The sequence below is a fragment of the Alexandromys fortis genome, unplaced genomic scaffold, assembly GCF_014885135.2.
Source record: "Alexandromys fortis isolate MF-2015 unplaced genomic scaffold, M_Fortis_MF-2015_v1.1 scaffold_1, whole genome shotgun sequence".
Lineage (NCBI taxonomy): Eukaryota > Metazoa > Chordata > Mammalia > Rodentia > Cricetidae > Alexandromys > Alexandromys fortis.
In genome coordinates, this window is record NW_026067927.1 from 14554016 (window position 1) to 14575073 (window position 21058).

The window sequence follows — 21058 nt, forward strand, 5'->3', positions numbered from 1 at the left end:
TACTCAACTTCATATGGAAAAGCAAAAAACCCGGGGTAGCTAAAACAATCTTGAACAATAAAGGAACTTCTGGAGGTTATCAGCATCCTTGACTTCAAGCTCTACTACAGAGTAATAGAAAAACCACATTGTATTGACATAAAAACAGGTCAGTGGAATTGGATCAAAGACCCAGACATAAATCCACACATATATGGACACCTGACTTCTGATAAAGAAACCAGAAATACACAATAGAAAAAGAAAACATCTCAACAAATGCTGCTGATCTAACTGGATGTCAGCTTGTACAAGAATGCAAATAAATCCATATCTATTACCCTGCATAAAACTCAAGTCCAAGTGGATCAAAGACTTCAACATAAAACTAGACACACTGAACCCGATTATTAATAGAGAAAGTAGGGAGTAGCCTTGAATACATCGGCATACGAGACAACTTCCTACACAAAATACCAGTAGTATAGGCACCAAGACTGACAATAAATGGGACCTCATGAGACAGAAAAGCTTCTGTAAGTCAAAGGGTACTGTCAATAGGACAAAATAGCAGCCTACAAAATGGGAAAAGATTTTTACCAACTCCACATCCAACAGAGGACTAATATCCAAAATATATATATAAAAAAAAACTCAAGAAACCAGATATCAACAAACCAAACAATCCAATTAAAAGATGTGGTACAGATCCAAACAGAATTCTCAGTAGCGGAATCTCAAATGGCTGAGAAACACTTAAAGAAATGTTTAACACCCTGAGTCATCAGGGTAATGTAAATCAAAACTACTTTGAGATTCCCTGTCAGAATGGCTAGGATCAAAAACACAAGTGAGCCAGGCAGTTGTGGCACACGCTTTAATCCCAGCACTCAGGAGGCAAAGGCAGGCAGATCTCTGTGAGTTTGAGGCCAATTTGGTCTACAAGAGCTAGTTCCAGGACATGCTCCAAAGCAACAGAGAAACCCTGTCTTAAAAAAAACAAAACAAAACAAAAAACAAACAAAAACAAAACAAACAAAAAACAAGCAATAGCTCAAGCTGGTGCAGGTATGGAACACTTCAACAACAACAACACTTCAGGGAAACACTCCTCCACTTATGGTGGGAATGCAAACTTGTACAACCACGATGGAACTCAATATAGTGGTTCCTCAGAAAATTGGAAATCAATCTCAAGACCCAGCTATACCACTTTTGGGTATATATATGCCCAAAAGATGCGGCATCCTACCACAAAGAGGCTTGCTCAACTATGTTCATAGCAGCTTTATTCATAATATCCAGAAACTGGAAACCACATCGATGTCCCTCAACTGAAGAATAAAGAAAATGTATATTTATACACTGGAATATTACTCATCTGTTAGAAAAAAATGGCACCATGAAATCTGCAGGCAAATGGATGAACTAGAAAAAAAAAATCATCCTGAGCAAGGCAACCCAGACCAGAAAGACAAATGATATGTACTCACTCACAGGTGGAAATTAGCTGTAAAGGGTAACCACACGGCAATCCACAGAGCCAGAGACGCTTAGTAACAAGGAGGGCTCTAGGGGGAACTCATGGTCTCCCTGGGAAGGGAAGGGGAAATAGATTTGCAGGTGGAATGGGTGGGAGGGGATGAGAACAGGAGAGCTCATGTGAGGGAGGGAAGCACAGGCAATGATGACTGGAATAAGTGGGCACTGAGGGGACAACGTGGAAACCTAGTGTAGTGCAAACTTCCTGGAACCGAGGAGGGTGACCCTCACAAGGAAACAAGTGACAAGGACCATGGGAAAGCCTGGTATTATGAAGGTTTTTATGATCTGATATGAGGCAGTAAGGCAGGCCTGATTCTCCATCTGTATTTTCTGGTTCTAACGAGAAGCAAGGTTTAGCTGCACATGCCTCCTACTGTAGCCCTGTACCCACTCCCTTCAAAGCCCGAAAAGGGACTTCCCCTCCCTGAAGCTTTTCCGAGCAGACTGTCTGCTCCTGACCTATATATAAGCTTCCTGGTGGGCGTGCCAATAGCCAGCGCTCAGAGCAGACCACCTGGCTGTGCATTCATGAAAGCTGGGGTGGTTATTCACACCTACAATCCCAGCAGTTGGAAGGCTGAGGGAGGACCATTGCCCTGAGTTCAAGGCCAGCCTGCGCTACAGGTAATTTCTATCCAGGTAAGAGCAGTGTACAAAGTAAGTTCCATCTAGGCTGGTGTGAGCTAGCCTGGGTTTGCTGTCTCAATAACAATATTCGTGCAGAAACCCCGCCCTGTCCAAAACAGCCGAGTTTTAACTCATCGCTTTCTGAGAGAACAACCCAAAGAGCCTTCCACGTGCTCTCTCCGGAAGCTCCAACATAAGCCCCACGAAGACTACTTTGGACGATGGTACTGGCCTCTTCCTAATTTCTAGCTGGAATTAAGCAAAAGGACCCAAGGTTGAGGGATGGTCACAAGACCAGTTATAAGGTCTCCTCCTGCCAGGCCCTGATGCCTTCTCACAAGTACAGAATCTTGGTTTTGCTCTAACACCAGAAACCTGAGTTTTGGCAGACAGAGTTGACAGCCACCTCACTGCCTTTCTTCAAGCTGAGAGACAATGTCAACATTTTCTGGGAAAGGCAAGTGTACTGGCTGCTCTTCTCATTGCTGGGACTAAGGCCCAGACAAAAGCAGCTTGCGGAAGGGGCTTTGAGTACAGTCCATCGTGACAGAGGAGTCACAGCGGCCGCAGCATGAGGTCACTGATGACACTGGGCCCACTGTCAGAGAACAGTGGCACACGCTGACTTCTTTCTCCTTTTTACTCAGTCCTGGGTCCCTGGCCATGGGTGAGTCTTTCCACTCAACTAAGTCAATATAGAAACTTCTCACAGACATGCCTAGAGGTTCTTCCAGGCAATTCTAAACCCTATCTAGTGATCAGTCTCCCACTTGTCAACCCAACAAACATACTACTTTAAGCCCCAGTTTCCACCTCTTGTTCTTATCGGCTCATGGCCATCTCAAGATGCAAAATGCATTCATGCAGTCTAACCTCAGAAGTACCTGTTGTCTTTAACAGTTCCAACACTGTCCAAAAGTGTAAGTGAGCCAGGCAGTGGTGGCGCACACCTTTAATCCCAGCACTCAGAGGCAGAGGCAAGCAGATCTCTGATTTCGAGGCCAGCCTGCTCTACAGAGTGAGTTCCAGAACAGCCAGGGCTGTTACACTGACTAGTCTTATGTTCCTTCTGCTTATTTTTTTTTTATTTTTATTTTTTTGGCTATTTGGACTTTCTGGAGTTTGGGGAATTGGGAGTTTCCTGTGGACCTGACAACCTTCCTAACTTCCCACAATGGCCACACTGCTTGGCCTCAGAAGTCTTCCAGACTTGTCACAGCCTCCGTGAGCCTTCCTCTATCACACCTATTCCGTGATGCCAAAACCTGCTTCCTGCTGGAGACGTAGCTTGGCCCCCTCAAGCCATTCTTGTGCCATCCTGTCTGCCTTCCAAGCTTACCTGGAAGAAACACCTCCCCAGGTAGTGATTTTCAGACAGAGGACTCCTTCAGTGGCACCCCCAGTTTAGGCTCTCTTTTGTTCCAAGCTGGAACCTTCGCAAGGGGGGGGGGCACTTTGCCCCTAGAGCACTGTTCCTACTATCTCGGTGCAGAACAGGTCTCCCTTATCTCTAACAACTGCAGCTATATCTCAGCGTTTGCTTTGTAGCCTACAACTTTAAGCCCCCTCCTTTCCCCAGCAAATTACACAGTTTTGCTATCTTTTTGCTCTCTCTCACTGGGATAAGAACAGCGAGCAATAACCTCGCTATAGTCTGAATGTCATCCAGAAGACAAGACTAGGAATTGAATCCAGGTGCTCTGGAATAGCATCCAGTGTCTTAATCACTAAGCCACCTCTTCTGCCCCCATCCTGTCTTCAGACAACCTCCACCAAACAAAATAGTCCATTACTGTTGAATTCAGCCTCACTCAAATTCTCAGTATATAGACAGAAAGCAGCCCAGTTCTTGGCCAGAATATGACATAAATGGCCTCTGGCCCCATTTCAGAGAAGTCCTTGCCTCCCTCTGAAACCTCATTAGCCAAAGGCCTTCATTATCTATGTTTCTCTGCCTTTATCTCTCTTTCTTAAGGATTTATTTTTATTTTTGCATATGTGTATATGTCTATGAGTACATGCTCTGAGTGTGGGTACCAGAAGAGGCCAGAAGCAGGTGTTGAATTCCCTGGAACCACCCAACGTGGTTGCTAGAAACTGAAGCTGGGTTCTCAGCAAAAGCAGGAAGCGCTCTAATCTGCTGAATCATGTCTCCAGCCCCCTTTCTCTGGGCATTCTGGTCCTCTGAACTAGAATGCCCCACTTCGATCTGCTTACACCATCTTAGGACTTCTCTAACCCTAGGTTCCAAACTCTCCCACTCTGCTCCAAAACAATCCCAAAGGTCTATGAAGCACCTGGGCCAGTGGCTTAAGAGTGAAGCATCAAAACCTATGTCCAGGAATAGAATACAGAAATAAAGGGTCCAGTCCTGGAATACAGAAATATAAAGTTGTGAGCTCACATACATTTTGGGTGAAAAAAAAAAAGCTGTCAGCCACTATTAACCTTTAACAAACACTTTCTGCCTTAAGAGCAGACACCCTGGCAGCCACTGTGCACAGAGGTAAACATTTTACAATTGTCTCTTGCCTCCCAGCTTCCCAGATAGGCAGGTACTGCAGATAAAGGTTAACTTCTAAGTGTTGCCTTCTGCTTGTATCCCCTTAATTTTAACTGTCTCCCTATGTGACTCTACTCTCTGCCTTGCATTCCTTCAGGGACAGTGAAAAGCAGCTGTGTCAGCCACAGGCTAACTTAACATTCTAATGTCCTACAACCAGGAGTTGTGCAAATCTAGTGTGGCTTTAAGCCTGACCTCAAGCTGCAAAAGCTCTCTGACCCACACCTGTGCTTAATTTTCCTGTAAGAGGAGGCCCCAAACCAGCCCCCACCACACAGCTCCAAAAGCCCAATCTCTGGCTGTGGTCAGAGCTATAGCTGATAAGCTTTGTGTGCCCCATGGTGATTTTTTCCTTTCTTTTTCTGGAAAAAAGCTTGCTTCTGTGCGACTCCCGGACCCAACAAGGACAGTCCCCAAAGATAAAGGTACTGGTCTACAGAGTGAGTTCCAGGACAGTCGGGACTACACAGAGAAACCCTGTCTTAAATAAAACAAACTACTACAAAAAAAACCAAAACCAACAAACAAAAATAAAAAAACAAAGGTTCGCCACTGGCTGAACAACTGAAGATTAACACAGCATCACACCCAGCTATGACACTCCTGACCTCACCTTAAAAACCTGCCAAAGTATTGGGCAGTGGTGGTACAGGCCTTTAATCCTAGCACTCCGGAGGTAGAGGCAGGCAGATGAGTTCCAGGACAGCCAGTAAATATTTAAGCTGACTCTATGTGTGAGTCTTTGGTACTACAGGCCCATGTGAGCATTTGGGAATAAAGGATTAACTAATGGTCAAAAGCTCCCTAAGAAACGAAGGAACTGACGTCATCTTGCTAGCAGCACTGATGCTACCTCAAATGCAGCCATTACTCACTTGTAAGGATTAAAAAAGACAACTCTTTTCGTTTTGTTTTTGTTTTGATTTTCAAGACAAGGTTTCTATGTAGCTTTGGAGCCTGTCCTGGAACTCAGGCTGTAGACCAGGCTGGCCTTGAACTCACAGAGATCCACCTGCCTCTGCCTCCCAAATGCTGGGATTAAAGGTGAGCATCATCACCACCTGGCTTAAAAAGACAACTCTTTCACAAGCAAAGGAAATACTCGGCAGAGAAAGCCACCAAGTGGGCAACCTGGACAGCTGAAGCAGATAAAATACTGGCAGTCACGATAGCCCAGTATTTGAGAAGAAAAGATCTCCACCTCCTACAATTTTGACCAACAAAGTGGTTCTTAAAATATAAAATATGGGGCAGGAGAGATGGCTCAGCGGTTAAGAGCAGTGGCTGCTCTTTCAGGGGTCCAGCAACCACATGGTGGCTCACACCATCCATAGTGGGACCTGATGACCTCTTCTGGCATAAAATTCTACATGCAGCCAGAACACTCCAACATAAAGAAATAAGGTAAAATACAAATAGTCAATGAAAAGTGTTCAAACCCACCAGCCATGATACACAAATCAAAACTACAATGAGATTCCATTTTACCCTAGTCAAAATAGCAGTCATTAAAAACAAAACCAAGAAATGCTGGCAAGACTGTGGACAAATGGGACCTTTATACACTGCCAGTGGGACTGAATGTCCAGGCTCTATGGAAACCAGTGAAGGTTTCTCCAGAAACTAACGACAGATCTTCCATATGGCTCAGCTATACCACTTCTAGGTTTTTACCTGAAAATTCCCGTATCACAGAGCCACTTGCACATTAATGGGGTTTTCAGCATTATTTACATGCTATTGTGGCCAACAACAGAGGAACGCATATGACAGGCTTACACAATGGGACTCTTACACTTTTTCACCTGAGCGTGTGTGTATGTTGGTGCACACATGTGCATGGGGAGGTCAGAGACCAGCGTTCAGTTCTCTAGTTCTCTCTTACAATATGGGGTCCAGGGCCCAAACTCAAGATTTTCTGCACTGGCGGGAGGTGTCCTTACCCACCGAGCCCTCTCACTAACCCCACAACAGAATTTTTCCAACCATAAAGAACTAAGTTATGTCATTTGCAGGAAAATGGAAGCAACTGGATATAATCATATTAAACAAATTACTCTCAGAAAAACACGTTTTCTCTGACTCGCGGTTCCTAGATATTTATAGAGATGCATAAAATCATGTACAGAAATGAAACTATGGGGAAAGGGAAACAGGTGGGGAGGATTTAAAAAGCCAGTAAGAGATACGGGGGGTATACTTAATATACCATATATACCTGTGTGAAAACTTTACAAAAAAATAAGTAAAAAGCATAACTCTAATCAAGAAAATAGAGGTGAAGCTAGGCTTGTACAGACTTACAGAGTTCGAGGCCAGCATGGGCTTACATGGCAAACTGCAGGCTAACCTGAACTACCCAGAAAAGTCAATTTCAGAAAAACAAGAAAAGTCTGTTCACACTGTGCCTCAAACCGGAAGTAACGGAGTAGACGCGATTATTCCGTGATGATATAACTGGAAACACCAGGCGTCGCGCGGGAATCGGAGGCTCCCGGAGCCCGCTAAGGTGGCTCCGAGGGCGTGGCCAGCGGAGTGGGCCCCGCCCCCGCACCCCAGTGGAGGGTCACGCGCGCGCCCGCCGGGCTTCCGGACTCCCGCGCGGCCTGAACCCCGCGATGCTGGGCAGAGGCGTGTCTCCTAACAAAGGAAGGCTGGAGCACTGCACCTGCCCGTCCTCCTCCAACCCCGCACGCGTCCGCCGGGAGCAGCCCACAGGGACCAACTCAGAAGGGCTCGAGGCCCGAACCTACGCACGGGGGTCGCCACGGCCCGCGAGGTTTCCACCCTGGCGCGGACACGACCCGTCTCTCGGGCCCGCGCATCCCAGGCCTTGCAGACATACCTGAAGGGGTTTAGCATCCACCCGCGGTCCCGGGTCACGAAGCGCGTGGAAAGGGGGCCCTGTTACCCACTCGCGATGGCAGGTGGGGGAAGGGCGATTGCCCGTTCGTTCGCGCAAGCGCGCAGACTGTAGCGCGGGCGGCGGTACCCAGAGTCCTCGGAGTAGTGACGCGGGCCTCACGACTACAATTCCCATAAGCCTCCGAGCCGCGCTGCTAGGGACTCTGGGAAGTCTGCGAGTGGTAGGGTGGAGACCGCTTTACAAGTTAACTGCAGATTGTGTTCTGCTCTCAGAGACAGTACAGTCTCTTTCCTCCTTGTATGCTATTAAAAAACTGGCTTTTAGAAATGTCACGAGTAATCTATTTAAACTTTTTCTTTTCTTTCTTTTTCTTTTTGGTTTTTCGAGATAGGGTTTCTCTGTAGCTTTGGAACCTGTCCTGTCCTCTTGTAGACCAGACTGGCCTCGAACTCACAGAGATCTGCCTGCCTCTGCCTGCTGAGAGCTGGGATTAAAGACGTGCACCACCACCACCCGGCTCAAAACTCTTTTTCAACTACAAAACACATATATTAAAGCAAATATCAACTTTAATCTCAACCAAGAATCCATGTCTTTTTGAGCGTAGTAGTGCAGCTTTTAACCCGAGCAAGTCAGGAGGTAGAAACAGGCAGATCCTTGGGAGCTTGAGAACAGAGTTTCAGGCCAGCTAGGGCTACAGAGTGAGACCTTGTTTTAGAACCAACCAACTCCCCACCACACACACACACACACACACAGAGCCACAAACAACAAAACCACCATTTTTCTTAACCTCTTAGCCTTATAGTTATTTTTGGAAGGACTGGCACAAATAACCCCACGTTGGTTTGAGACAGGGTCTTGTCATCAAGTCTAGGCTGGCTTCAAATTTAACCATCTTCCTGTTTCAGCTTCCTACTTAATGGGATTACAGATGAACGGTACCATGCCTAGTATGACTTTATTTCAGTACTGACCCCTTCTATGGACACATATAGACATATAGGCTAAGCATTCATGCGCATAAAATCTTAAAAATTGTGGAGCGGTGGTGGCACACGCCTTTAATCCCAGCACTAGAGAGGCGGAAGCTGGTCTACAAGGAGTTCCAGAACAGAGAAACCTTGCTCTAAAAACAAAACTCTAAAAATTTGTAAACGGTGATAACTTTAGCTGTGTGTAAAGTATACACAACACTGAAGCATCGGGTTGGGGAGGAGAGAGGCTGAAGCAATCCCAGTGCTCAGAAGTAAAGCGGGATTAGTTCAAGGCCATCTGGACTACGTGAGACAGACTCAAAAAGAAGCAGGAGCCTGGCGGTGATGGCGCAAGCCTTTAATCCCAGAACAACTAGGACTGTTACACAGAGAAACCCTGTCTCAAAAACAAACAAAAAAGAAAGAAAGGAACGTTTCTAGTATGAGTTTAATAACCCTGTAAGCTCAGCACTTGGAAGAGGCTGAGGCAAAATCATTGCTGTGAGTTTGACACCAATCTGGGCTGCTACCCAGTAAGTTCCAGGTTCGTCTGACATACAGAGTGAGAACCAGTCTCAAAAACAGGGCTGGAGCTGACTATGAAAAACAGTACTTGCCTTTAATTCCAAGCACTTGGGATATACAGTGAGTTTCAGGATATCCAGGGCTATGTAGACTCTGCCTTAAAAAAAAAAAAAAAAAAAAACAGGGCTGGTAAAATGGCTTAGGGGGAAAGGTGTTGGTCACCCTGTTCTCCCACAACAGGTGGAAGAAGAGACCCAGTTCCCACAAGTTGTCCTCTGACCTCCACACACACACTGTGGCACATCCGTGAGTGCACACACACACAAATATAAAATTGTCTAAAAAAGAGAATATGTATCATTTTCAAATCTAGATCTTTGACAATGTGAATCAAATACATTGTAGTTATATATAAACAGATCTGGAAGAGACACTGAAAATGTGTGTTGATCACATGGCGGAGGTGTCTGATTCATGGAGAAATGAAAGGGGACAGGCAGGATGTATGTGTGCTCCTACTTAAGCTGAGGATGTAGCTCAACAGCAGAACATTTGCTAGCGTGCAAAGACCTTGGGACTGATTCCCAGAACCACATACACATCTACACAAAAGTAGAATGTGTCCCTACTTTTGTAAAAGCTATGCATATTTTGAGACAAAACTGAAAGATACAAAAAGAAGATTGAACACACTCTCGCTCGTATTTTATGATGACCCCGCCAAATGAGCGCTCTGTGAGATGTTTCTAAAGACCTTGCCAAATTCAAAGCACTGTTTTCTATTACTCTCTCTCTCTCATAGGAATAAAGGACGTGGACAGAGGAAGGCTTTGAAAACAGTGCATTTTTTTTTTAAGATTTTATTTTTTTATTAAGTATACAGTGTTCTGCCAGAAGAGGGCACCAGATCCCATGTAGATGGTTGTGAACTACCATGTGGTTGCTGGGAATTGAACTCAGGACCTCTGGAAGAGCAGCCAGTGTTCTTAACCTCCGACCTGTCTCTCCAGCCCCACAGTGCATATTTTTGCTGAAATACAATTCTTTCTTTTTTCCTTTCCTTTCTTCCATTCTTTTTTTTTTTTTTTTTTTTGAGACAGGGTTGCAAATATTGAAGACAGGCCTTGAAGTTGGTACCCAGAGTAGGGTACTCACTATATAGCCAAGAATAGCCCTGGCCTTCTGAGTTTCCTGCCTCTACCTCCTGAACGGTAGAATTAATGGTGTGCACCAAAAACTCAAGTCCAAATGGATCAAAGACCTCAACATAAAACCAGCCACACTGAACCTCATAGAAGAGAAAGTGGGAAGTACATTTGAACGCATTGGCACAGGAGACCTCTTCCTAAATATAACCCCAGTGGTACAGACACTGAAAGAAACAATTAATAATTGGGACCTCCTGAAACTGAAAAGCTTCTGTAAAGCAAAGGACACGGTCAACAAGACAAAACAACAGCCTACAGAATGGGAAAAGATTTTTTTTTTCTTGAGACAGATTTCTCTGTGTAGCCCTGGCTGTCCTGGAACTAGCTCTTGTAGACCAGGCTGGCCTGAAACTCACAGAGATCCGCCTGCCTCTACGAGTGTGGGATTAAAGGCGTGCGCCACCACCACCCGGCTGTGAGGACAAACTTTATTACACTGTATCAAGCACCGTATTAATCCCACCAGCTTTCTCATCAACACTGGTTAAACATGGGGCAACAGGACAGGCTTTTGTCCAAATTTTGTTTAACATGAAAGCTCATTTTATCATTGAGTAACAAATATAATCAGCAGTTTTCCTGGAAGTGACAGTTCCCTTCATTTAATTAAAAAACAACAACAACAACAGGGGGCTGGAGAGATGGCTCAGAGGTTAAGAGCATTGCCTGCTCTTCCAGAGGTCCTGAGTTCAATTCCCAGCAACCACATGGTGGCTCACAACCATCTGTAATGGGGTCTGGTGCCCTCCTCTGGCCTGTGGGCATACACACAGACAGAATATTGTATACATAATAAATAAATAAATATTTTTTTTAAAAAACAACAACAACAACAAACCAACTTCACCAAAACCACAGAATAGCCATTGTTTCCTCCCTAGTCATTCTTTAAGTCAGAATGGTGTTCCCCCGTTAAAGGGATGGCTCAATGGGTAGAAAGCACTTACTGTGTAAGCATGAGGTGATGAGTTTGAACCCCAGAACCCACATAATCCTGGACATTATCAGGCATATCAATAACCCCAGGGTTCCCACAGTGAGATGGGAGGTGGAGAAACAAGAACCCCCAAAGCTTCAGGGATAGCAAGCCTGGCATATGGAGAGACCCTGCCTCAACAAGTGCTGAGGACCAGCACCCAAGACTGCCTTCTGACCTGCATACGCTTGCTAGAGCAAGTACAGGCCCACACTAACATGCATGAATGCAGACACACGAATGCTCACTGTGGTGGTTCGAATAGAAATGGCTCCCATAGACTCATCTATTTGAATGCTTTGTCACCAGGCAGTGGAACCCTTTGACAGAAGGATTAGGAGATGTAGTCTTGTTGGAGGAAGAGGGTCACTGGGGGTGGACTTCGAAGTTTGAAAAGCCCAAGCCAAGCTCAGAGTCGTCAGTCTCTCTCTCTCTGTCTCTCTGTCTCTGTCTCTTTCTCTCTCTCTGTATGTGTATCTATGTATCAGGATGTAGTTTCTCAACAACTGCTTCAGCATCTGCTTGCATGCCTACATTCTTCCTGTCATGACAATAACAGACTAAAGCTCTGAAACTGTAAGCAAGTCCCCAACTAAATGCTTGTTCTTACAGTTGTTGCCTTGGTTGTGTCTTCACATCAACAGAACAGTGACTAAGGCACGCATACACACACACTCAAATGCACACACACACACATACACGTAAATGTACCCACACAGACACATGAATGTACACACACGTGTGACCACACACACACACACACTGCGTTCTATGAGAAAAGTAGAGCATCCATCTCTCTGCTTCCAGAATGCAGATGTGATCATCTGTCTCATGCTCTTGCCCACACCTTCCCTGCCATGACGGACTGTCCTTTCAAACTATGAGCAGAAAGAAACCTTTCCTTCCTTAAGTTTGCCTTTGTCATAAGGAGAAGAAAATTAAGTAATGCTGAAACTTGGTACCCAGGAGTGAGGTTATTGCTGTAATAAATGTGACCATGTGGTCCTTTGGAACTGGTTTTCGGGAGGAATATGGAAGTTGCTTAGAGAAGCTCTAGAATGCAGTAAGCAGAGCTAACTTAGGCCATTCTGATGGGAATTCAAAAGGCTGGAATCCCAAAGGAACTGTGGCTAGTGGAGACCTGCTTATGGGCTTTCACAGCGAACAAGGACCCTGTCAAGAACTGGGCTGAAGCCATCTGGATTACATTCTCCCAAAGAATCAGGCTGTATTCTGTCCATGTACTGAGAACTCGGGTGAAACAATTTTACAGTAAAAGATTCACTTGTGGGGGCTGGAGAGATGGCTCAGCAGTTAAGAGCATTGCCTGTTCTTCCAAAGGTCCTGAGTTCAATTCCCAGCAACCACATGGTAGCTCACAACCATCTGTAATGAGGTCTGGTGCTCTCTTCTGACCTGTAGGCATACATGTAGTCAGAATATTGTATACATAATAAAAAAATAAATAAATAAATAATTTTTTTTTTTTAAAAAAAAGAACTCACCTGTTTGGTGGAGGAAATTTAAGGCACGGCAGCATTCAGACTGTGATATGGTTACTGCTCACTGCTTTTACTCAGATACATAGTGAGAGACAGAAAGACAGGGGAAATGTTTGGTTTGGTGAGGAAGGGGTGAGAGCAAATTTAAAGGCACAAGCAAGGAGGGTGTAGACGAAGCATTTGAAATTGCTGAAGACATTAACACCATCCCAGGTGAGCCTCTTGCTCTGCATTGGGATAATAGAGAAGGTGCCCAGAAGGCAAGACCCACCCATCTAAGGCTCCAAGTTGTGAGAACAGAGAGCTGAAATTGAGAATGTTACCGCAGGGGGATTCTCTGCTCCACAATGGCTGCCCAGGAAAGTGTTTTGACTGGGTCAGGGCACAAGATACATCTCAACTTGCAAACAGAACTTGACCATGTCTTCTGTATGGTACTGTTTTTGAAGATAAGAAAGATGCAAGAGTAAGGGGGGGGGTGTCATAGAGTTTGTGCCAAAGTTCCAGAAAGCTGCCTAAGCCATTCGATAGTGGCAGAGTCTGACTCTTTGTAGCGAGACAGATCATCACATAAAGGTCTGGAGGTAAAGACGAACACTGCAGCAGAGGCTCCAGGATGTTGCAGACAGCAGATCTGATGAGAAAAATCTGCGGACATGGGAGCGCAGCCTGCCCAAGACAGAGGCAGCAGAGCTAGGTGGGCAGAGCTGTCCGAAGCTGTTCGTGTCCAGATGGTTCCATCTTGAGTCCCAGATGCCAGATGTGGAGTTGCAGAGTTTGGTGTTTTGCCCTGCTGGGTTTTGATCTTGCTTCAGTAAGCATTTTTTTTTTTTTTTACTATCATTCCGTTCTTTCATTTTGGACTGGAAAAGTTTATTCCATGCCGTTGTTTATTGGAGGTACGAAGTTTGTTTTATTTTACACAGACTCACAGTTAAGAGACTGCCGTGACTTTAGAGAAGCTGTTGGGGCTTTTGAACAATTTTGGAACTGTTAAGACTTTGGGAACTTTAGGGATGGAGAGATGGCTCAGAAGTTAAGAGCACTGCTTGCTCTTCCAAAGATCCTGAGTTCAATCACCAACACCCACATGGTGGCTCACAACCATCTGTAATGAGATCTGGTTCCCTCTTCTGGCCCACAGGCAGACAAACCACTGTATACTTAATAAATAAATCTAAAAAAAAAAATAAGACTTTGGGAACTTTAAAGATGGGCTAAATGAACTTTGCATTATGAGATGAACAAGAACCTTTAGGGACCATAAGAGTGGAATTAATTATTTAAAAGTGATGTGTTTGTATAACCATTCTTACAGGAATGAAGATATAAACAGATACTGTGTTCCTCCCTCAGCTATCAGGATATTGGGAAAATGGACATCAAGCTGGAAAGAGCAAAAAACTGGGTCTTTGGTGCTAACCAGAGGTAGAGATTTCGTACAATGCTGAGGATTGGTCAGCCCACTTTGCAGGAGAGACCGGGACTGAGACAATGACACACCTCAGCTAGGACGGATTAGCTGATTGATTCCCTTCCCCTCTGCTTAAACCTCATGTTAGGACCCCAAAGATGTCTTGGAGGTGGGTGAGCTGCTGAACCTCCTGGCTTCTCTTCCTAGTGTGGTCACATCTAATAAATCTTACTCTGCTTTTCAGTATCATTTGTTTGTGGAGGCAGCCTGTTGGCAGTGGGCCACTAAGCCTGGCTTTGTTGGTGATGCCAGGGCTCAGGCACTGGCCCTAACAACTCCAAGTCACAATTTCAGTGACATAACCAGGAAGACAGACTTTTTTTCCCCAGTGGTGGCCACTTGGAACAAATTGACCACAGATAAATAAGGAAGATGGAAGGGCCCCGCCCAGTTCCTGGAGTCACTTGGTTCCAGGGACTTTTCCTTTCTTCCCATTTCCGGGGCATCAGGTGCTTTTCACTTCTATTGGATAAAGCAGAGAAATAAGTATGTGGGCTTGTTTTGGATTTCGAAAAAAAAAAAAAAAAACCTGATCCTTAGTGAGTTTCTTCCAGTCGGTGTATCCCAGGGTTCAGAGCTTGGGGCTCCTTTGAGCTAGTTAGGTTCATTTTGAACCATTCTGGTATCTGGTATTTTCTGGCTCAGATGATTTTAAGGCATGGGAGCCATGACTTAAGCGGTTTTGGCTTACTAAACGTCACTGAGTTTTAAACCTCTGGCCACTTCATCTTGCATTTCTTTTTTTTTTAAAAAAAAAGATTTATTTTTATTTTCTGTGTATGAACGTTGTGCTTGCATGTATGTTTGTGCACCACGAGCATGCCTAGTGCCCGTGGAGGCCAGAAGAGGGTGCTGTGTCCTCTGGAACTGGAGTTGGAGCTGGTTGTGAACCATTAAATGGGTGCCGGGAAATAAATTTGGGTCTTGAGAAAGAGCAGCAAGCGCTCTTAACTGCTGAGCTGGCTTTCCTGCACTCAGTTTTGCATTTCTGTTTTCAAATCATCTGTGCTAAAATTGTTAGTCTCATCTTGTCTAATTTAAATTGTATGACTGTATTGGGGGCCAATGTTTGGATCGTGTTAATATATAGTGGCTGTTGCCCTGTCTATATTTTTTCCTCTATTCCTTTGAGAACAAGATGAGTTAAAGTGTAGGAATTTTTCTAGTCAGCTGGAGAATTTGAGAACGGAAAGAAACGGTCATACAGAACTTTAACATAGTCAGGTCTAGCTATGGTGTTAATGAAATGTTAAAGTGAGCTTGCTTCCAGGTAGACTGTTTGAACTTGGTACTTTCAAACATTAGTTCTGGCACTGGAGGCATGACTCAGAGGTTATAGAGCACTGACTGTTCTTCAGGAGGTCCTGAGTTCAATTCCCAGCAACCATATGATGGCTCACACCCCCTAGAACACTGTATACATAATGAATAATTTTTAAAAAATGTTTATTTATTTATTTATTTATTTATTTATTTATTTATTTATTTATTATGTATACAATATTCTGTCTGTGTGTATGTCTGCAGGCCAGAAGAGGGCACCAGACCTCATTCCAGATGGTTGTGGTTGCCGGGAATTGAACTCAGGGCCTTTGGAAGAGCAGGCAATGCTCTTAACCACTGAGCCATCTCTCCAGCCCCCATAATGAATAATTTTTTTAAAAAAAAGATTTAAAAGTGTTAATTCTGGGAACTAAGGCAAACAAATTGAGTGATGTGTGCGTCATGCACACACACGCATGTAGTATATAGCACATGTATGAAGGTCAGAGGACAACTTGCTGGAGCTCGTTCTCTCTTTCCACCTTGTGGGTCCTGAGGATTGAACTCATGCACCAAGCGCCAAGCGGAGAAAAGGCTGGTATTCTGTCTGTGATACTTAGACACAGGCGTCACACACCTCAGGGTCCAGTGTGGGAGCCAAGGTCATGAGCCGGCCCGAGCTCCGAAAGAAAAGGGAAACTAGAACCTAGAGGTCAAAGAGGAGGTTGGAAGTGTAGACGGGAGAGTCTGAGGAGTCAGTGGAACTTCTAAAGCCTCTACGCCCACGGGGAGTTTGTGCTAAGCGCTACAGGAAGCAGCCGACTTTTAAGGCAGGAAAGTGGCTGCTGTCCTTGGTTCCAGATCTGCGGGGGCCACCTTAAGCTAGCTCCACCTTAAGCAGGCTCCACCCAGTGTGGCCATTGGGCCCAGCTAGCGGCTGGTTGGCACTGCCTCCTCCCCTTCCTACTACTCTCGCCTTAGCTGCGGTTTGGTTATGACCATGTTCCTTCGGGTGGCAACCCAGAGGCTGTGTCCCTGGAGGGGCTACTGCTCCAGGGGGTCACAGGTATATGTCTATGTGTGGATAGGGTCTTGGAGGGTGGGGAGCCTGGTGTGAAGTGCTCGAGACTCTGTGACGTCATCTCTTGCAATCTGACCTGCTCCTGTTCTCCCCTCCTGCCACGGGGTAGGGCTGCAGCTTCTATTATCTTCCCTATGACCCTCGCACTCACTGCTTCTTCCTGGCAGGGTGGACTCAGTCAGGACTTTGTGGAAGCTCTGAAGGCAGTGGTAGGGAGCCCCCACGTGTCCACTGCTTCTGCCGTCAGAGAGCATCACGGGCGTGACGAGTCGATGCATAGGTATCAGAAGCTGCTGCTGGGACTGAGGGTCCTGGGCTGTCCTGGTCTCTTGCCACCTGTTTGGAATGTGCGGGCGTTCTCTTTAGAGAGGTGTTCTCTGTTCCGATCCGCTGAGGCCCCGTCCTCAGGTCCTTGGGAAACTCCAGGTTAATGGAAATGAGAGGGCGAGGGGCTGGAACGCCTTTTGAAACTTCTGAGGCCTGCCTGCTTCTAGGTGCCAACCGCCCGATGTTGTGGTGTGGCCTCAGAATGTGGACCAAGTCAGCCGCCTGGCAACCCTGTGCTACAACCAAGGTGTTCCCATCATCCCGTTTGGCACTGGCACCGGTGTTGAGGGGGGAGTCTGTGCTATACAGGTATAATGGGGTGCTCCACCTGTCAATTAGAGCTCTGGCATGTGGGGCCTCAGCCACAGAATGGGGTCCTAGGGGGGCTGATCCTGGCCTAGAGACCGAGTTGGGCAGCCTTCCTGTCTTCCCTGCCACCAGGGTGGAGTGTGCATGAACCTGACCCATATGAACCGAATCACGGAGCTGAATACAGAAGATTTCTCTGTGGTGGTGGAGCCTGGTGTCACCCGAAAAGCTCTCAATACCCACCTGCGGGACAGCGGCCTTTGGTTTCCTGTTGGTAGGCCCAGGACTAACCAGTTCCTCAGGGTCCTGAGGGCTTGGGGGGGCTGTTTGGGGGATTTCAGAGGACCCCATCTTTCCCACAGGGAAAGAGCTTCCTAAGTTGCCCTCTCCAGCACTCTATCCTTTAGACCCAGGTGCAGATGCTTCTCTGTGTGGCATGGCAGCCACCGGGGCCTCAGGCACCAACGCTGTGCGCTATGGAACCATGCGACACAACGTGATCAACCTGGAGGTGGTCCTGCCTGATGGCAGGCTGCTTCACACTGCAGGCCGGGGCCGCCATTATAGGTGAGGGATACTCAGGAGGGCCAGTGACACTGACTCTCCCTGTGCAAGGCCAAGCCAGGTCACTAAATCACAAGCACTATGATGGTAACTGAGGCTGTAGGAGATCAGTCCAAGCCTGTCTCCTAGCTTTAGGCTTCTAGACAGAAATCACTCACCTACTTTATGTGTCCCTGGGTCCAGGAAGAGCTCGGCTGGCTACAATCTCACAGGACTCTTTGTGGGCTCAGAGGGGACTCTGGGCATCATTACTTCTGCCACCCTGCGCCTGCATCCTGCACCCGAGGCCACCGTGGCAGCCACCTGTGCATTCCCCAGTGTTCAAGCCGCTGTGGACAGCACCGTTCAGATCCTTCAGTCTGCAGTGCCTGTGGCTCGCATTGGTGAGCAAGAAACTGAGTCAGTTGGGGTGGGTTCTATAGAAAAGGCCCTCACAGAAGCCCAGGCCTCACCGAAGTAGCCCTCTCCCTGGTTCCAGAATTCCTGGATGACGTCATGATGGATGCCTGCAACAGACACAGCAAACTGAACTGCCCTGTGGCACCCACCCTTTTCCTGGAGTTCCATGGCTCCCAGCAGGCATTAGCAGAACAGGTGCAACGCACAGGTGCGCTGGGGAGGGTAGCACAGTGGGGCCTGGGCTGTTCTAGTGCGGGACTAAGGGCCAGCCTTTCTGTTCTACTACAGAGGCAATCACTCAGGATAACGGGGGCTCTCACTTCTCCTGGGCCAAGGAGGCCGAAAAGCGCAGCGAGCTTTGGGCGGCACGGCACAATGCTTGGTATGCAGTCTTGGCCCTGTCTCCTGGACGGAAGGTGAGCTGGGGGCCAGGGTGGAGGTGGGATCGGTAGTTCAGCTCATTAGCCCTTTCCTCAACCCATTACCCAGCAGAGAAGGCTGAGGCTCCCCAAGGGCTAGCGGGGTGGTCATGAGGACTAGGAGGGTAGTGTGGGGTGCTGGGAACCTGCATGTGGTCCAGGGGAGCAGTGGAGACCTGAGCTCATAAACACACCAAGGCTAGAGTGGGCTGGAGGACAGATGTTTCATTCAGTGGCATCAAGATCCCCTGGTCCTAAGCCTGAGTCACAGTGGCCCCTTACCTCTAGGTAGGCAGTGGGCAACAGGGAGAACCACATGAGCTTGCCTTCTGATTCAGGCCTATTCTACGGATGTGTGTGTGCCCATCTCCCGGTTACCAGAGATCCTGGTAGAGGCCAAGGAGGAGCTTAAAGCCTCAAAACTCACAGGTTCTGTTCTACGAACTTCCTGTTGGGAGGCACTGGGGTTGGCTGGTGCCTGGGCAAGGTTAGAGGTGACAGCTTTGTTCTCTGGGTCCCCAGGAGCCATCGTTGGGCACGTGGGTGACGGCAATTTTCACTGCATCATACTGGCCAACCCAGATGATGTGGAGGAACAGAGCAGGGTCAAGGCCTTTGCAGAAAATCTGGCCAGGTAAGGGCTGAGTCAGGGAGGGGTGGGTGTTGGGGAGGGCAGAGGCAGTGGAGAGGGGGCTGCTGAGGACTCCAACTGGTCTCCTAGGCGCGCCCTGGCACTCCATGGGACATGCACAGGAGAGCATGGCATCGGGCTGGGCAAGAGACAGCTGCTGCAAGAGGAAGTGGGCACGGTGGGCATGGCAACTATGCGGCAGCTCAAAGATGCACTGGATCCCAGAGGTCTCATGAACCCAGGCAAAGTGCTGTGAGGAACTTGAAACTGCTGGCCTACAATCCCCAGAATGCAGAGCCCCTGTTCGCGACCTTCCCTTCATGCCACTGGCTTTATAAGACAGAATGACTGATGCTATCTGTGCCTGCCAGGTGTCTGTGTAGCTGGCTCTCAAGGTGAAGGTCAAGAGGATGGACTTACAGAGAACTACTTTCCTTGCCGTTCTTAGCCTTCTGCTCCAGTAGAAAACCCAGGTGTTTCCCAGCGGAGTTTCTTCCTGGCTGGCAGAGATGGTGTGGGTCTCCTCCCAGAGTAAGATCAGATCCCTCTGTGGAGGCCTCTTCCACTGGTGTCCAGCATCATCACAGCTCATCCTATACATAGGGCAGGACCACGCCTCTACATAGGGAAGGAGCCTTCATTCCACAGTTAGGCCTTCTTCTTGTCCGCCAATGCCCATGAATGTGAACCCTATTTGCAGCTGTATCCTGTACCCCTTGGTCTTTGACCTTGGACTAACGAGCCATTTGTTTCGGGGGCGTCCTCTTAGACTGACAGCAGCCTGGGGAAGTGGCTCAAGTTCAGGCTTTGGAAGAAAGCCTGTCCCAACCCTCCTGCATTTGCATACCGGAGGCAGAAGACCCACCTGTGGAGGAGGTCACTTCTGACAGCTTCCCCACTAGGTTTAGACTGGAACACTCTCTCCAAGCTGCTGCCACATAGGCTGTTAGAAATGGGGGTGAGCTAATCCTCTGTGTACCACCTGTCTCCATGGCATTATACCGTTATACCATTATAATGCACCACCCACCAGCTTTTACCTTCAAAGTCAGCATATTGCCTACTTGGGGGCCTGGCAGTTTTGAGATTCCCAGATCAGAGCGCCTGTCTGGAGGTACGTGGGAGTTGGTCCTCAGAAGTCCACAAGAGGGCGCGTGGCACCACAAATCTGAAAAATAGCGTCTTGTAGTTCCTACCTTCCAGGGTCAAGTGGCCAGTCTCAAGACCTTTTACCCCTGTGGGTCCCAGTCAACTGTAGTACCATTTCCCCTACTCCTAGGTTTTTGGGTTGGAAAAACAAAACAGGAAGGAGCCACGGACAGGGGAAGTAACAGCCTCTCAACCCCCTCGCTCTAACCACTTTTCTCCCACCATGCTCCCAGAAGAGGCCGCCACCCTGTTACTTTTTCAGTCCAACTTCAGTTCCAAGGACTCCTTTTCTGTGATGTCTGTCTCATGGTTCTCTCCTAAACCACTTCAGGATGTAGAAACCCAAACATCAGTTGCTCAATCACCAGGGAACGAGAGGGCTCTGGTGAACCCTAACCCAGACAGATTGTGTGCCCCTCCTACAAGCCCTCCCGAATTGAGTTCAGCTGGGCAGGGCTTCTTCCCCCGCCCCAACAAGCGACTAGTAGACACTCAATAAACAGTCATTTCCCCACAATTTCTTTTATTAAAGAAAATTCCAAACATACAGAAAAGTTGAAAGAACAAGTACACTATTCACTGAAATATCAGGCGTTGAAGATTCAACAATGGACATTTTTGCCTTATTTGCTTTGTGTATTTTTGGGGGGAACCATTTGGAGTTAGATTATACA

General features: G+C 47.1%; 2 protein-coding genes across 10 annotated transcripts in view; one reads left to right on the forward strand and one right to left on the reverse strand.

Moving 5' to 3' along the window:
• Zfp1 (ZFP1 zinc finger protein) overlaps positions 1–18049 on the reverse strand; it is a 33817-nt gene extending 15768 nt beyond the window's left edge. Inside the window, exon 1 of one of the 9 annotated variants that reach the window (XM_050143537.1) lies at positions 7560–7904. In XM_050143537.1, coding sequence (XP_049999494.1) covers positions 7560–7576 — 17 coding nt within the window. In that variant the 5' untranslated portion in view covers positions 7577–7904. Of the gene's footprint in view, positions 1–7018; positions 7196–7559; positions 7905–17944 lie in introns of those variants that run through there. The other 8 variants (XM_050143534.1, XM_050143535.1, XM_050143539.1 and 5 more) reach the window with 8 other exon arrangements.
• Ldhd (lactate dehydrogenase D) lies at positions 16417–21010 on the forward strand. The gene is made up of 11 exons (XM_050143532.1): positions 16417–16571; positions 16754–16866; positions 17081–17222; positions 17355–17496; positions 17630–17789; positions 17970–18169; positions 18265–18393; positions 18474–18601; positions 18943–19033; positions 19127–19238; positions 19326–21010. Exons 1-11 carry the CDS (start codon positions 16500–16502, stop codon positions 19489–19491), a joined length of 1455 nt encoding a protein of 484 aa, XP_049999489.1. The 5' UTR covers positions 16417–16499; the 3' UTR covers positions 19492–21010.
• Positions 21011–21058: the final 48 nt, after the last annotated feature.

What these genes read in the sequence shown, in the direction of transcription:
- Ldhd (XM_050143532.1), top strand. Translation starts at nt 16,500, where the DNA reads ATGACCATGTTCCTTCGGGTGGCAACCCAGAGGCTGTGTCCCTGGAGG. An exon ending in ACTGCTCCAGGGGGTCACAG is followed by an intron (nt 16,572 to 16,753) that starts GTATATGTCTAT and finishes TCTTCCTGGCAG; the next exon opens with GGTGGACTCAGTCAGGACTT. An exon ending in AGAACAGGTGCAACGCACAG is followed by an intron (nt 18,394 to 18,473) that starts GTGCGCTGGGGA and finishes GTTCTACTACAG; the next exon opens with AGGCAATCACTCAGGATAAC.